The sequence below is a fragment of the Sander lucioperca genome, chromosome 8 (genome assembly GCF_008315115.2).
Source record: "Sander lucioperca isolate FBNREF2018 chromosome 8, SLUC_FBN_1.2, whole genome shotgun sequence".
Classification (NCBI taxonomy): Eukaryota; Metazoa; Chordata; class Actinopteri; order Perciformes; family Percidae; genus Sander; species Sander lucioperca.
The window spans coordinates 30,724,185-30,739,753 of NC_050180.1; the positions used below are offsets into that span (position 1 = coordinate 30,724,185).

Here is a 15,569-nt window from a genome sequence, read left to right on the forward strand (position 1 = left end):
TATTTATTGTATTTTTTCCATTTGTCATTGTCTTTGTTTGAGGGTGATGGGTAGCCTAAATGTAAATTTCCACATAAGCTTTTTGAAGGCCTGGGGTTCCAAAAGAGCGCTGTTCTGACCACCTTGACCCCTTCAGCAAGGGCAAGCCCAAATATAAAATAAATTTCACCCATACTCCTACAAATGTCAATTTTTTTATTGTTTATTGTTTTGGTGTGTTTTTTTTATTACGTGTATGCTAATTAATAAAATTATATTTTTTAAAAAGTGATAAGCATGTTTTTCGGATATGAGTGTTTTTTTCCCCTTTCGTTTTTGTTCTTAAAAGTGTGGTGGAAAAGGCGGTTTTACTGGGTACACCTTCCGGTTTCAAGAAGATTCCCTCGATCCCCTGTGAAAAATAGTTCTACCTTTATAGTGATAATAAAAAATACAAACTGTGATTTTTTTCAAACTGTGATACAATTACTTGATTTTTTTTTACTTTTATAACATGATCTATCTATATAATGATCAAACATGCTCGGAATACAAGTTTCTCAGTTCTGTGGCGGACGGATATATGACTGCAGTCCGCGCAGCATGCTCCGCCTCCGCCGCATTCTGCACCAAGGCTTTTTGCTGGCTCGTGTTACACTTGACGTCCCCATCAAGAACTTTGTAAGTATGTTATAATATTGATAATACTAATTGTGAGTGATTCCCGAAATGTTATTATAATGTTTTTATTTCGTTAGTACCAGTTGGTTCAGCTAAGTAATTCAAATGTGTTTTTCCCCCTGGACGCCTAACGTTACTTAAGATCGCTTAACGTTAGTAGTCTCCGTCTCGTGTCGCTGTCTCACGGTGTTGCACTTGAGTCGACGTCTCCATCAAGGAATTTGTAAGTAACATTGTTATAATATGGTAATACTAATAGTGAGTGTTTCTCGAAATGTTATCAAAGTTTTTTTTCTTTAGTCCAAGTTGGTTCAGCTAAGTAATTCAAATGTTTTTTTTTCCCTCTAAAAGGACGTGCTAGCTACTTAAGCTAGCTAGCTTAGTTGCCAAGGAAGGCTGTCGCAGTTTGACGGTGTTGCACTTGAGTCGACGTCCCATCAAGGACTTTGTAAGTAACATTGTTATAATAGGGAGTAGTTTTCAAAATATCTAAAAGTTTTTTTGGTTACACTTTATTTTGATAGTCCACTTTAGACAGTCTACTAACTTTAAGTAACTTTTCAACTAGCAGCTACATGTTAACTAACTCTCATTAGAGTATTAGTAAGCTGTAGTAGACAGTCAGTAGACTGTTAGGTTATAGTTAGGTGTTAGGAATCGATTTAGGAGAATTAGTTGACTTGTAGTTGGCAAGTTAATTATAGTCAGTAGAATGTCTGTTGGGGGACCAACAAAATAACGTGTTAGTAGATATTAAGCAGACAGCTTACTAATATTCTAATGACAGTTAGTTGACATGTAGTTGCAAAGTTACTTATAGTTAGTAGACTGTCTAAAGTGGACTATCAAGTGTTACCGATTTTTTTTTGTTAGTCTCAGTTGGATCAGCTAGCCTAAGTAATTCATTTTTTTTTCTCTAAACCTTTTGATTTACCAGTGATTTACCAACGTTAACCTTAATCCTGTCAGAATGTCTATCCATTGAGCATGTACATGTCCATCCGTTAAAATGAACTTTTGCAAACAAAAATAATTGGGGCTCTGGACAGTGGGCTCCGCCCAAAAAAAAGTCCCCATGTTTATAAAAACTGAAAATGGGTCAATAACATTACATATTTTTTTAGATACTATCTATTCCATTAATTACTAGTAACATTACTTATTCATTAACGTCAGCTAGTGCTTATTCTTTATAATGACTAGTCAGAACAGCCACTGTAGTGTTCAATAGTAACAAAATAATAGTTACTAGTCACCATCAAAATAAGTACTACTATCTAATGAATAAGTACTAGTATCTAATAATAAGTACTAGTAACTAATAAATAAGTACTAGGGATGTAACGGTACAAGTATTCATATTAAACCAAAAAAATTTGAAAATGCATACCGAACCGAAAGCCTCATACCGAACGGTTATTTCTAGGGATGTAATAATATAAATAATATAAAGTAATAATATAATATAAAGTGTAACAATAATACAAAAATGCAATAATACATATTGTGGATAATGACAATATGTATAATGGATAGTTCACCCAAAATAAAAATTACTTTAAGAAAAAGAATTTTTTTCAGAGTTTTAGTGTCAGTAGTACATTAAACTACTATAGTGTTGTCACGGATACCAGTTATGTACCGATACCAGTAATAATCCACGATTTTCTGTACCAATTTCGGTACCAAAGCTTAATTTAAATGTACATATATTAAAGTATATATCACGGTTACAAAGATGGAAACTGTAGTAAAAACACTTTACAATAAGATTCCATTTGTTAAATAACATTAGATATAATAAAATAACAATAAAAAATAGTTATATAGCCTACTGTAGCAATTATTCTCCTTGGGGTAAATAAAAAAAGATTCTACATTGTTAAAATTAATAAATTTAATCTGTTAACATTATTTAATGCACAATGAATAAAGTATACAAGTACAAACACGAACAATCAAGTGTTTGTATTAAACTAATATTGAAATCAATTAATTATTTGCTGGTACCTCTTCGCCATCATGCAACGCAGTTCACACCGCTTTCTCCTTTCCATAAGCGCATGCTCTCCCATGGTGTCTGTCGTTGATATGCTACAGAGGCGCTTGGGAAAACGAGCGTGCCGCGTCGCTTCTATTATGAGCGTGATTGTCGTGAGCCTACATTTTTTGAAATTATGAATTTATACACGCAAAAACGCGCTGTGTGACGGCCCCTTAGGGCAACATGACATTAGCCTAATCCAAAATATGTCCATATGTGGCTCTTTCAACAGTAATATGATGTTAGTTTTATTTAAAAAAAATAATTTAAAGAATCATTTTTCAATTTTGAAAAGAATCAGAAATTTCTTGGGCATTTCTTTCTTTTGGCTGTATCAAAAACGTAACTATGTTGTATGTTATATCTAATGAATCAGTAATAGTAGCTAATGAATAAGTACTAGCACTTAATTGAATAGATATAGTGTTCTTAAAAATAAGCACTAGTAGCATATCATTAGAGACTATTAGGTTTTAATGATTTAATTTTTAAAAACACATCTTGCCATGGACTTTCCGTTTTAGGCAATGTCCATTGATGTAACTGTGAATTTGTTTTCACCTCAAGTTGGCAAAGAAACAATTTAATATTTGTTTGGCTTAATATGATACTAGTACTGAAATGTGACCCTTGTTAATTAATTCTCCCCTTTCCTCTCTTTCTTTTATTTTTCTGTGGCCAGGATCCCTCATTCATCTGAGTAGCTGACAAGAGAAGTGAGTATTCACCCTCTACCTTTTTTGTCTCAATGTTATATTATCAACACAGTTAGTCTTCAAAGTACCATATATACAATATATATATCAAATTTGCCACAGAAGTAATGCCATCGTTGTGAAATCTAGTTAGAAACATTCAAATTTCTTCGTTATTAACTGATCAAACAGCGCTGAAGTCGAAACCAGGAAGAAACATTGTGCCATGAATGAACTATCCAGTGTCCAGCAACATTCACCATGGATTTACTGTAGTAACACTAACTGCAACCATGAAAGTTTGTCAGGAATAGTAGACTGCAATGCTTTTAAGTTACAATACGTGGGTTTTAACACACTCACCGAAATCGTACCGAACTGAGGTATGAACCGAACTGCGATTTCTGTGTACCGTTCTACCCCTCAATTTTTTAAGCACAGTTTGCTATGCTATTCTTAGACTAGAATTTTATGCATAGGCATAATTTGCTTTTTGAAACAACTTTTTGCCAAGGTTGTTAATGCCACTTTTGAAACATCCTGCAGCACGAATGTACCAATACAAATAAATAAAACATCTCCAGTTAACTAGCAGAGCATTGATTTCGTTCATTTGTTAAATATAAGGCAATCTAGCGCGAAATAAACCCAAATAAGTTTTTTTTTTTTTTGTCTGTTGAAAAAAAAAAAAACGCCAAAGAGAGCCCGTAATCCAAATATACATTATACTATCTAACTTATTTGTAACTGAACACGTGATCCGGAATCTGCATATAAAAAACGGACAATCTCCGCACATCCGCACATCTCTAGTGTGTGTGTGTGCACACTCAAAATATTTAATTTTACTGAATTTTGTTTTGACAGTTTCAACTTAAGGGTTAAAGATGGCTTATTTAAGAATGTGGAGGAAACGTAGAGCAGACATCAATGAACTTCTCCACTCTGACGAAGACACTGCGGTGACAATTGATGACGCAGTAACCACAAATGACAGAGAGGAAACAACCAATGATGATGGTGGAAGCAATACTGATGACCACAGCATCAGTGTGACCACTGATGGTTCAGACTTTGACACTGACATCGGAATATGTGAATCAGATGTGGAGATTTTGAACCCTGAACCAGAGGTCCAAGTTAGAAACATCGGCAATGACTTGCGAGAGTGGAGTACAAGACATCAAATTACTAATAGGTCCCTAAATGAATTGTTGCAGATTCTAAGGGATCATGGACATGTACTCCCTAAAGATGCACGCACATTACTAGACACTCCTCAAGTCATTGACAGCCATTCAAAATGTAATGGACAGTATATTTACTATGGCTTGGAGGGGGGCATTTCCCGTGTACTGTCTCAAAATGATGCTTTTAGACAACAACACAGTACAGTCAGTTTGGATGTCAACATTGATGGACTACCAATCTTCAAAAGTAGTAAAGTCCAGTTCTGGCCAATACTGGTTACATTTAGCAATTTCAGTCCATTTATTGTGGCATTGTACTGCGGGGAAAGCAAACCTGAGCCCCTTGATGCGTATCTTCATGACTTTTTGGAGGAGTTCAAAAATCTCCAACAGAATGGCCTGGTGTTTCGTGAGAAAAAGTATGCCGTAAATGTTCGTACCTTTATCTGTGATGCACCCGCAAGAGCATATTTAAAATGCATTAAAGGTCATACTGCATATGACAGCTGTGAGAGGTGCCAAGTGAAAGGTCAGTATGTTGAAAGAAGAGTTGTCTTCAATCAGCTGACATCAACCTTGCGCACAGATGAAGGATTTAGTCAGTTAGAGTATTCCTGCCATCAAAATGGATCTAGCCCTTTAATAGCTGCTGGGATTCCCTGTGTCAGTGCCTTTGTTTTGGATTATATGCATACGGTTTGCTTGGGAGTTGTTAGGCGGCTGTTGGTGTATCTGACTCGAGGCCCAAAACTGTGTAGGCTTTCTCTGAGACAGAAAAATGAAATCTCACAAAAACTAAACCTGCTACGAGGCCAGATGCCCAGTGAGTTTGCACGACAGCCCCGTGGCCTTCAGGAGTTGGACAGGTGGAAAGCCACAGAGTTCCGTCAGTTTCTTCTGTACACGGGACCCATAGTACTAAAAAATACAGTCTCCTCACAGCTGTATGCTCATTTTGTGACATTAACCGTGGCAGTATCCATCATGCTGGACTCAGATGAGAGGAAAAGAGCTGCCTATTTGGATTTTTCTGCTGATCTGATGAGGCACTTTGTGTCTAGCTGCCCTGCACTCTATGGAAAAACATTTACGGTGTACAATGTGCATGCCCTGTTACACATCCATGAAGATGTCTCTCGTTTCAGGTGCTCTTTAAATGACATATGTTGCTTTCCATATGAGAACTATTTGCAGCAGATCAAAAGATTGGTCAGGACTGGCCAAAATCCATTAGCGCAGGTGTCCAAACGCCTGGTCGAAATTGAACATGCCCAGGGGAATTCCACTGCACAGCCTAAAGCAAAGCCCCAAATGTACATTTCATCAAAAAGAAGAGACAGCTGTTTCCTTCTGGAAGATGAGAGCTTTGCTTTTGTTCAAGAGAGGAGGGGAGATGGTACAGTTGTTTGCGATGTGGTAAAACAGAGACACACTGTCGACCTGTTTGACAAACCATGTCCGTCAAACCTCTTGAACATTGCTTACATAGGGAATGGCCGTAGACTTAGAAGAAAAGAAGTCAAGGAAAAAGACCTTGGTCGAAAAGTAGCCTGCCTTCCTTTCAACAATGGCTCTGTCATGATTCCTCTGCTGCATGGCATTGAACATTCATGATGAAGATTGGCAAGACATTAAGTACGTTGTAAATGGGTGCATGATTTGCATGAAATGTGTATTGCTCAACTCAAATCTCGAAACAAGCAAAAACTAAATGCACTGTGCTTTCTAAAATAAAATATAATTAAACTAAATATTGACATCTTAGCAATACTGCAAACTTGTTATTTGTCTCAATAGTACAACAGTAAAGATGTCATATTTACCTGTGCCCTTACTGTCTAACTGGTAGGCCTTGGACATATACCGAAATTTAATTATCAAACAACCTGCACTGCGTAAAATATAAATAAATATAGACTTATCCTTATTAAAGCTTCAAAAGTTCTTTAGTCAAGAGCAGTGAGTAAATATATATATACATATATATACTCATACTGTGAAGCTGCTTTGTGGCAATCTTTATTGTGAAAAGCGCTATATAAATAAACGTGACTTGACTTGATATATATAATAGTTCATTTATTTATTATATTCATTTTTGTTGCAGGTTATGCTTTTCGTCAGGGCCGTTTGGAATGAAAATGGGAAGGAAATGGAGGGGACCATCCCTGATGCCTGGGTTAATGTAGCTGAGAAAACCCTTCGATGGCCAAAGACGAGGGCAAAATATTGTTTTGACAACCATGTGGCTCCTAAGGAGGACTGGGAAACTTTCCCATTGTTGAAAGTAAAAATTACCTCAGGTAACCTCTTATATTTTGATACAATGGTAAAACAAATTGGAGAAGTTATGTGGACTATACATTGATATAAGCTTTGATGACATGCTTGCTGTCTTTGCAGAAAGTTTCCATGAGTGTGAAGACTACGATCAAACCAGCCATGCTGAACTATGTGAAGAAGATGAAGACGAAGAGGTTGTAGTCAAAAAAAGGATGAAAAAAACAAAACAGTTTGACGATTTTGTTGAAGGTATGTCCCCATCATTTGTTTCTATTCTATTCTATTTATTTCTATTCATTTGAATAGAGAAAACACACAAACTCATGTTACAATTGCAACGTGTTTTAATATTAAAAGGATCTGACCTGTCTGAGGCGACTGCTGAGGAGGATGATAAAGAAAAGCGGAAAGGAGGTACAGAAATGTTTATTTTGGCATTCATTTAATGTGTATTGAAAAGTTGCCTGTGCTCAGTACAAAATCAAGTAAACTGTCTGTTAATTTTGCTATACCCCTTATTTACTAAGATTCCAGTCCAATAATTCCAGTATTTCCCACCCCACCAATCAAGTTAAAGAATGGTGAGTTGTTACTAAGATGACCATGCGCATTTTCAAATTCGCATTTGAATCGATTCGCAATCGATTCAAATTTTAAGTTAAGTATTTGTATTAAACTATCTGTCTTTGTTGTCAGTGGGCGTCGACAGATCAAATAGTGGTGAGTAGAGCTGTCAATCTTCCCATTTAATACTATTCAAATTTCATTTTTCTTTTAATATTCAAATATTTAATGCTCAAATGAAGCCTGTACTTCACTATTATGCATTATCAACACTGTAATGAAACATTAGAATAATTTGAAACAAACATAATTGGCTGTCTAATGATAATGATAACATAAGCATTTTGGCTTGGTGGATGACAATTTTAAACTTAATGTTAAATCTATTACCCATCCTTCCGAATCCCAGCCGCAGCCTGTCACTAACATTACATGATACATAACATTAGCTCAGTAAACTAAAAACCTCACATTGCCTTATGTTTCGCACTCTCGCTAACTTGAATTTACTTGAATTGGTTTTATGCACAGTTGAACTACTTCCTGAGCTTCAGCCAGCTCTTTTGTTTCCTGTCTGACATTATAGGACAAACTGATTAATCCAGGTGTGTCTGATTAGTGTTGCTGTGACTACATAGGCCAAGCACACCTGGATTCATCAGTTTGTCCAATAATGGCAAACAGGAAACAAAGGAGCAGGCTGAAGTTCAGGAAGTAGTGTCTGTGCATAAAGCCAATTGTTCATCAAATATCGAGCATTTTGTGATTTTAGTAATCAAATAATATTTTTTTTTTTACTATTCAAATTATATTTTAATTTAACAATTCGTTCCAAAGTTTAATTTTTATTTTTAGAATACCAAATCAACATGCAAGTAATCACTACTGTGATCACACGATATTAGGAAAATATCTAATTGCAATTAATTTTACTGATATTGCAACTGTGATATGATTTATGATATTTGAGGGAATGATCATTTTTGTATCATTATGCTCATTGTAAAATATATATATATATAAAATTAAATATTAAAAATATTTCTTTTTTTGAGAGGATCTGTACCAAACAAAGATTTTTTTTTAGACTGTAGGATACTATTTGTAGGCAAGGATGTCTCTGCAGAACCACAATACCTTTATTTTAGAATGTATGACACATATTTTGCCTTTAACAAATTTTGCCATTTTAATTAAAATGTGATTAATTGTGCTGCCCTACTACTTCTATCATCTACTTCTTCCTATCATGACTGACTGACATTTTCGATTTGGTTTGTTTAGGTTCACCCAGGTCTGCGGGCCGTGACAGGTCAACTGGTCGTGAGTATAACGTTTCATTGCTGAATATTGCAGGCTGGTCATTTGGACTGTTGATAAAGAATCACTAATGTTTGTTTCTGCTCTGCATTGCTTAGGTACAGCCAGGTCTGCAGGCCGTGACAGGTCAACTAGTCGTGAGTTTAACTTTTCATTTTTAGATTATCAAATTAGTATGCAGGTAACTAACAATGTTGATCATGACTGACTGATGTTTCTGTTCTGCATTGCTTAGGTTCACCCAGGTCTGCGGGCCGTGACAGGTCAACTAGTCGTGAGTATAGCCTTTCATTGTTGAATATTGCAGGCTGGTCACTTGGACTGTTGATCATGACTGACTGATGTTTCTGCTCTGCATTGCTTAGGTTCACCCAGGTCTGCAGGCCGTGACAGGACAACTAGTCGTGAGTTTAACTTTTAATTTCCAGATTATCAAATCAGCAGGCAGCCGGTAACTAACACTTGATAATGACTGACTGATGTTTCTGTTCTGCATTGCTTAGGTACAGCCAGGTCTGTGGGCCGTGACAGGACAACTAGTCGTGAGTATAGCCTTTCATTGCTGAATATTGCAGGCAGGTCACTAGGACTAATGATAATGAATGACTGATGTTTCTGCTCTGCATTGCTTAGGCACACCCAGGTCTTTGGACCGCGACAGGTCAACTAGTGGTGAGTTAAACTTTTCATTTTTAAATTTTCAAATCAGCATGCAGGTTACTAATTGGTCATGACAAACTGATGTTTCAGTTTTGGGTTCCACAGATTCGTCCAGGTCCAGGTCCAGGTCTGTGGGCCGGGACAGTTCAATTAGTTGTAAGTATAGCCAGGCACAGTAGTGAATATTAAATTAGCATAGGTAATTAGCACTATTGATAATGGCTACATTTGGGTTGCACAGGTTCATCCAGGTCTGTGGGCTGGGACAATTCAAGCAGTCGTGAGTATTGCCAGTTACATTTGGCTTGTCTTATTGAATATCAAATTAGCATGAATAATACTATTCATACTGGATAACTAATGTTGGTAGTTTGGGTTTCTCAGGTGTACACAGGTCCCAGGCTGTGGAAGGTAGGTCCATAGATCAACATGACATCATGACTTTGCATAAACATACACGCCACTTTCATGCCAAGTGGCGTGTTATCTATACGCATTTTGAGCTATCCGCGTGGTAAGATGTTATTCCGCATGTCAGTCTACGCCGTTAAATGTCACAGTGAGTCCGCGTGTATGTCAAAGCCATTAAAGTTCAGCGTGAAACGGAACAAAATGAATATCTATATCTGGGGAGTGATATTTTTTTTCCCTAAGATGGTATGAAAAGATTAATAAATGTTCTTAACCCAAGTGACGGTTAGGTTTAGGGACGGGGTTGGGGTAGGTCATATATATTTATAGTAATTTAACGTTAAGTCAATGGACAACAAACGGCGTTGATAAACACGCAAAAAAGTGATTATGCGTGTTAATAGCACGCCACAAATGGAAATACGAATTGGCGTGTCATACATACGCTATTTCATGAGATCAGTCTGCATAGATGGTGAATGTCATTGGTTGTATCACTCAATGAGGCACATTGTACAAGTGTTCTAAATATATTGATCGCTTCACACACTTTTTTTCTTTCCTGCTTAGGTCTTTCACATGAAATGTCCAGTTATAATAGGGATGTGCCAACCACATTCCCCCTGTCAGAAGCGAGTAAGTACAAGAATATTTTCATGTAACACCCAGACTAATTACTTATGTATTAACATTACATACTCTTTGTAACTGGTGAATCAGACTTCAGGTTTTCATCTTAATGCTTTGGCATATATGACAACCATCTCTTAATAAAATTGTTATTTAATACAACTGATTTGTCAAATACAGGGTTAAAGTTTACCTGTTAAATAGTGTTATGTAACAAATTGAATAGTTATTCATTTTTCTGGGATTTCTAGAGAGCACACTTTTACTGAAATGCCTTGCTGTTACCAGAGAACCATGATTATAGTGAGTAATTTTTTTTTCTTAATTTCTCATTATTGCCAGAATTCCAAAAAATAGTGCTGACAAAGCTGGTGACTCTCACTGATGAGGTCAAACAACTCCAGAGGAGCATGCCTAAATCTAGCATTGAGATCATAAAGATTAACACCTTGGAAGAGTTCGAGAGGGAGGAGGCTTCTCTTCTGGATAAAAACAAATTTGAAACCTTGGTAAGAATTTTTCAACCTCTAATGAGCTTACAATTCTATTGATTATCCTTAACAAACGTATTCGTGATAGTTATCCCGAGTTGGTGGCAATCACGTGAGCTTTCACGCTAAACACAAAAACCAGAGCTTTGAATGTAAAATGATAGAGAACAGCCATTTGGAATCCATTCCTCTCAACATAAACACTTATTGAAAGAGAGAGAGAGAGTGTGTGTGTGATAGTGTATGTAATATTAATGCAAATTGTAACTTCACTAAGTCACTTGTTTTATATTTCCTTTTTATATTTACTTGAATACTGTGTAATGTACCTGTATTGCAAGTTGTTCTATTTTTTGTACTGGTTTTTATAATAAAAAAAAAAGAAGAAGTGAAATTTGAAAAGTTAAAGTTCTGAATTTTGACTACAATTGTCTTTGCATTCTGATTCCTCACTACATTAGAAGCATGACTGGCTCTTATTTGTAAGCAACAGCATATTTTTCCAGGGCCATGCAAACCCTTTATTACTAGTGTGGAAATATTCTACAATATTCACTAATGACAGTAAAATAGACCATGCTAAGTCAATTTACTGCAGTAATTCCTCTCTCAACAAGTAGAAAATGCATTGAACACTTGACTATGCATGAAAATAAAATAAAAAAATGTCATAAACCGGAAAACCGTCATCATTATAAAAAAAAAAAAAGTGATATAAATTTTTGGTCAAACCGCCCAGCACTAACTTGACTTGACTAATGCCAATAGGGGGCTATGCGGAACACAGAACGTTCTAACCGGAAAACAGGTGTTATTTCTAGGGATGCACGATATTATCGGCACAACATCGGTATCGGCACAACATCGATATGATTATTTCTGCCGATATATATCAGCCGATATGATTATGGTGTGTGGTGGAGGATTGGTAGACGTTCAAGTAAAAGATGTCATTTTTTTATTTGAAATTTTTATTTATTTTACTCATAAGTACTGAAGTCTGAACTTAAAAATGTAAATGTGGCACTGGCATATCATTTATTCTCTAAGTGAAATAATGTACCATTTTTTTCAGTGGAGATTTGTAAAATCTACATGGTAGAATTAAATGTGTTTTGTTTGTCTTGTGTTTTGCCTTATCTACAACACATGAGTGTAATATGGTAAAGGTAGCTACAGGAGAGCGACTTTCTCTTCAGTAAAATTAAAGTGTAAATATATCAGGGGAAAAATATCGATATCGGCATCGGACAAAATCAGTTTGAAAATATCGGCATATCGAATATCGGCCAAAATCCAATATCGTGCATCCCTACTTATTTCCACTTTTCACTTCAGTACACTACACATCTGCAGTGGTAGGTGATGTCTTAGGTAACTTAAGTTTTGCTTATCATAATAAAATTTGTATTTCTGATCAAACTGTAGTGTATTTCTTTTAATTAAAATGTTGAAATGTTAATATATCAGAAATGGCAACATCCGAACAGCAGGAGTTTTTGTTTTGCCAAGCTGCAAGTCAGTCAGGGTGATATGGTTCCAAAAGATTATGCGTGCTAATTTTGTTGTAAGGAGACACACCCTGCAGTCGCATTTTATGCCAGAAAATATATGCAAGAGAGTAATAAAGCAGAGATCTTATATATTGATACATTTCAATATCGATCCAGCAAATTCTTTCAGCTTTTTGTATTTACCTGCTGATAAAATGTTTTGGAAAAAAATGTTATATTTGAGTTAAAATATTTCAATTATTTCATGATTATACATATGATTTTTGTATGGTTTACATGTTGTGTTTTTAGGGCAGCAAACAACTGGACCCAAATGTTCTCAATTTTTTACCATTAATATATTTGAATGTGTTTTTTTAATTATAGGTTTGTCAGCTGGCAAGAGTGGGTGGGAAAGATGTAAAGGACTGCACGCACAAAGTGATGGACAGGTATTTATTTATTTACTTATTAACTTAACAGATCCGCAATCTGTTTTCATTTGGTAGTTTGGTTTAGTTGTTGGTTTAAGTAAAGAGTAGGACTGTGCACTAGGGTTTGGCAATATGGATAGTTTTTATATCTTGGTGTTTTTTAGCTAAATAGTGCTAAAAGATAAACTGTATATTATATATTTTATGAAAATGGCTACATTTGTAAGTCAAAGCCACCTTAGAGATGACATATGCACTTTTATTTAAACGGATGGTCATTAAAATAAAATGCAGCGGTTTACTTCCCTGTTTTATTCCCTACGTTGAATAAAAAAAAGCCCTATTTCTGGTTTCCAACAACAATAACAGGAGGATTAAGAGAGGGAGAAGGAGAGACAGACATGGGCTCACGGACAAAAGAGGGCATGAGAGGAAATTCCACCAGATTTCACTCTTCTTGGCCAAATTTCTGTTATCTTTCTTTAAAATTAATAATTAAATTAATACAACTTTAAACTCTGTCGATTTATGTAAATTGCTCCTCAGATCTCTGCAGGGTAAATCCATACAGCTATCTAGACTATCTGTCCAATCTGAGTTTTCTGTTGTACGACTAAAACAACTTTTGAACATGTATGTTACACCAAAAGAAATTTCTTCCCAAGGCTAATTTGCAGTGGCACCGTGGCTTTGCCTGGCTCCAATCCCAGAATGCCGCGCCGAAAACGCATGCATACTAGAAATAGAACCGACGCTCATTTTTCACGCGATAACATGTTGTTTGAAAGTCTCTAGGTTTTGACATAAATGCAGATATAAATGTAATAAAAAAATTCAATACTTTTTTACTTGAATAAAAGTCAATACTTCCAAAGTTGTCTTGTTTAACATGAAGTGTACTACTGTAGTAAATCAATTGAAAACGTGTGTGTACAGACAAGGCTAGCAGCGCAGCGTTTCTGGTGTGCAAAGACAGAGAAAATGCAATGCAGCCGCCACACAACAGAAACGCCAGGCTCATGCGACGCAGCCAATTTGTGTAGCCAGCCTAAGGCTAACGCTGGCTAATTTATGAAGCCCTATGTCCTTCTCAGCTAAGAGGTGTAATGTATGTAGAGATCTGTATGGTTATATTGTATAGTGTCTTTTCAGGCGATTTGATGAAGGTAAAAATAGTGTGGCTGTTCCTAATGCCAATGCAAAATCACAAAATTTGAAGACAATTCTGCATGTGGTGGAATAATTGCATATTATTTTTGTCTTGGATTGGATTAGGCTCTTCACCAACAACCTAATGACACTGTTTAATTTGAAAGGGAAGGGAAAAAAAGATAAAATTGGGCTCGAAGACAAGAAATTGTTTTCAGCAATAAAAGGTAAGATTTTATATTATGGTAATTTAAAAAAAAAAGTGTGTGGAATGCTTAATATCAGGCTTGATGTAATTTTACTTAATTTGTGATCTATTTCATTTAATTGATTTGTTACTCAAATTTTCATCTAAACATAATCTGTATCTATGCTGCAAGCTAAACCACAACAGTGGCGTTTGAATTGATTTATTTTACATAGGATTTTTTGCTTTGATTGTAGCTGCTGTCATGAAATGGGACGCAGCTGCCACAGAGGCCCAAATAAAGTCGGCGGCATCGGACCACCTAAAACATGCCCCTGGGAGAGTAGGGGGTGGTGGTTATAAATAAATAAATATACTGTGCTAATATTACAAAATTTTATAGCACTTTTATTTTACTTTACTGTTCTGACTTTTAAGTTTTATTATGTTATTGTGTTAATTTATACTTGCTGTTCTTGTTTTAAGTATTAGTGTGTTGTTGGTTTAATTTAAACTGCTGTTCTGGTTTTAAGTTTTTCTAAATATTACTAATAAAAATATATTTTGAAATTTAAATAGTTGATTTCTTGAAGTGATCAGTTTGTTTACAGAAAAATGGTAAGCAGTTTATTACAATTATATTGATAAGATACAAAAATGCAAGACTAGTATATAAACTAAAAAATTATTCAATTGAATAATCAATATAATCCATATTCTTTCAAATAATTTAGGTCTATGGTCTGTCTGCAGTTTCATGACACGACAACCATTAACAATGAGTAACTGGGTTTTTCTCAGTGAGAACTAACTCACTCAACGCCATTGTTTGAAGTAAACATTTTTTATTTTTTATTTTGATCCTTGCAAATATGTCCAGATGGGATTTCCATGTTAATAGAAGCCTTTCTTAACAGAATCTTAACAGTCATCTTTGACATTTCTACAGAAAACGCATCTAATACAACTTTTATTCTGGCAGTCTAAAAAAGACATATTTAGCACGTTTTTGACATCTAAACAACGTCCAGAAAAGATGTCAAAAAAAGTTTCATTCTGGCTCCTGTGAGGACGTCTTCTGGATGTCTAACAACTACGTCCGTAGAACGTCTTTAATTTACGTCTAAACAACGTCCAGAAAAGACGTCAAAAAAAGTTTCATTCTGGCTCCTGTGAGGACGTCATCTGGATGTCTAACAACTACGTCTTTAGCACGTCTTTAATTTACGTCTAAACAACGTCCAGAAAAGACGTCTTTTGGATGTCTAAGAATGACGTCTTTAGCACGTCTTTAATTTACGTCTAAACAACGTCCAGAAAAGACGTCAAAAAAACTTTCATTCTGGCTCCTGTGAAGA

General features: G+C 35.6%; 1 protein-coding gene across 11 annotated transcripts; it reads left to right on the top strand.

Annotated features, from left to right (window-relative positions):
- Positions 1-557: 557 nt before the first annotated feature.
- Positions 558-15,188, top strand: LOC116056535. Of its 11 annotated transcripts, none has more exons than XM_031308950.1 (23): positions 558-660; positions 803-883; positions 1,012-1,108; positions 3,387-3,420; positions 6,697-6,892; positions 6,993-7,121; positions 7,230-7,286; positions 7,400-7,453; positions 7,569-7,592; positions 8,721-8,759; positions 8,855-8,893; positions 8,992-9,030; positions 9,122-9,160; positions 9,260-9,298; positions 9,390-9,428; positions 9,507-9,572; positions 9,658-9,696; positions 9,801-9,827; positions 10,398-10,463; positions 10,800-10,966; positions 12,829-12,893; positions 14,151-14,251; positions 14,469-15,188. In XM_031308950.1, the coding sequence occupies exons 5-23, from the start codon at positions 6,700-6,702 to the stop codon at positions 14,576-14,578; spliced, it is 1,332 nt and encodes a 443-aa protein (XP_031164810.1). In that variant the 5' UTR covers positions 558-660; positions 803-883; positions 1,012-1,108; positions 3,387-3,420; positions 6,697-6,699; the 3' UTR covers positions 14,579-15,188. The 11 variants fall into 11 exon arrangements, with proteins under 11 accessions (XP_031164810.1, XP_031164897.1, XP_031165321.1 ...); XM_031309037.1 differs by having other exon boundaries at positions 9,522-9,572; XM_031309461.1 differs by lacking the exon at positions 9,507-9,572.
- Positions 15,189-15,569: the final 381 nt, after the last annotated feature.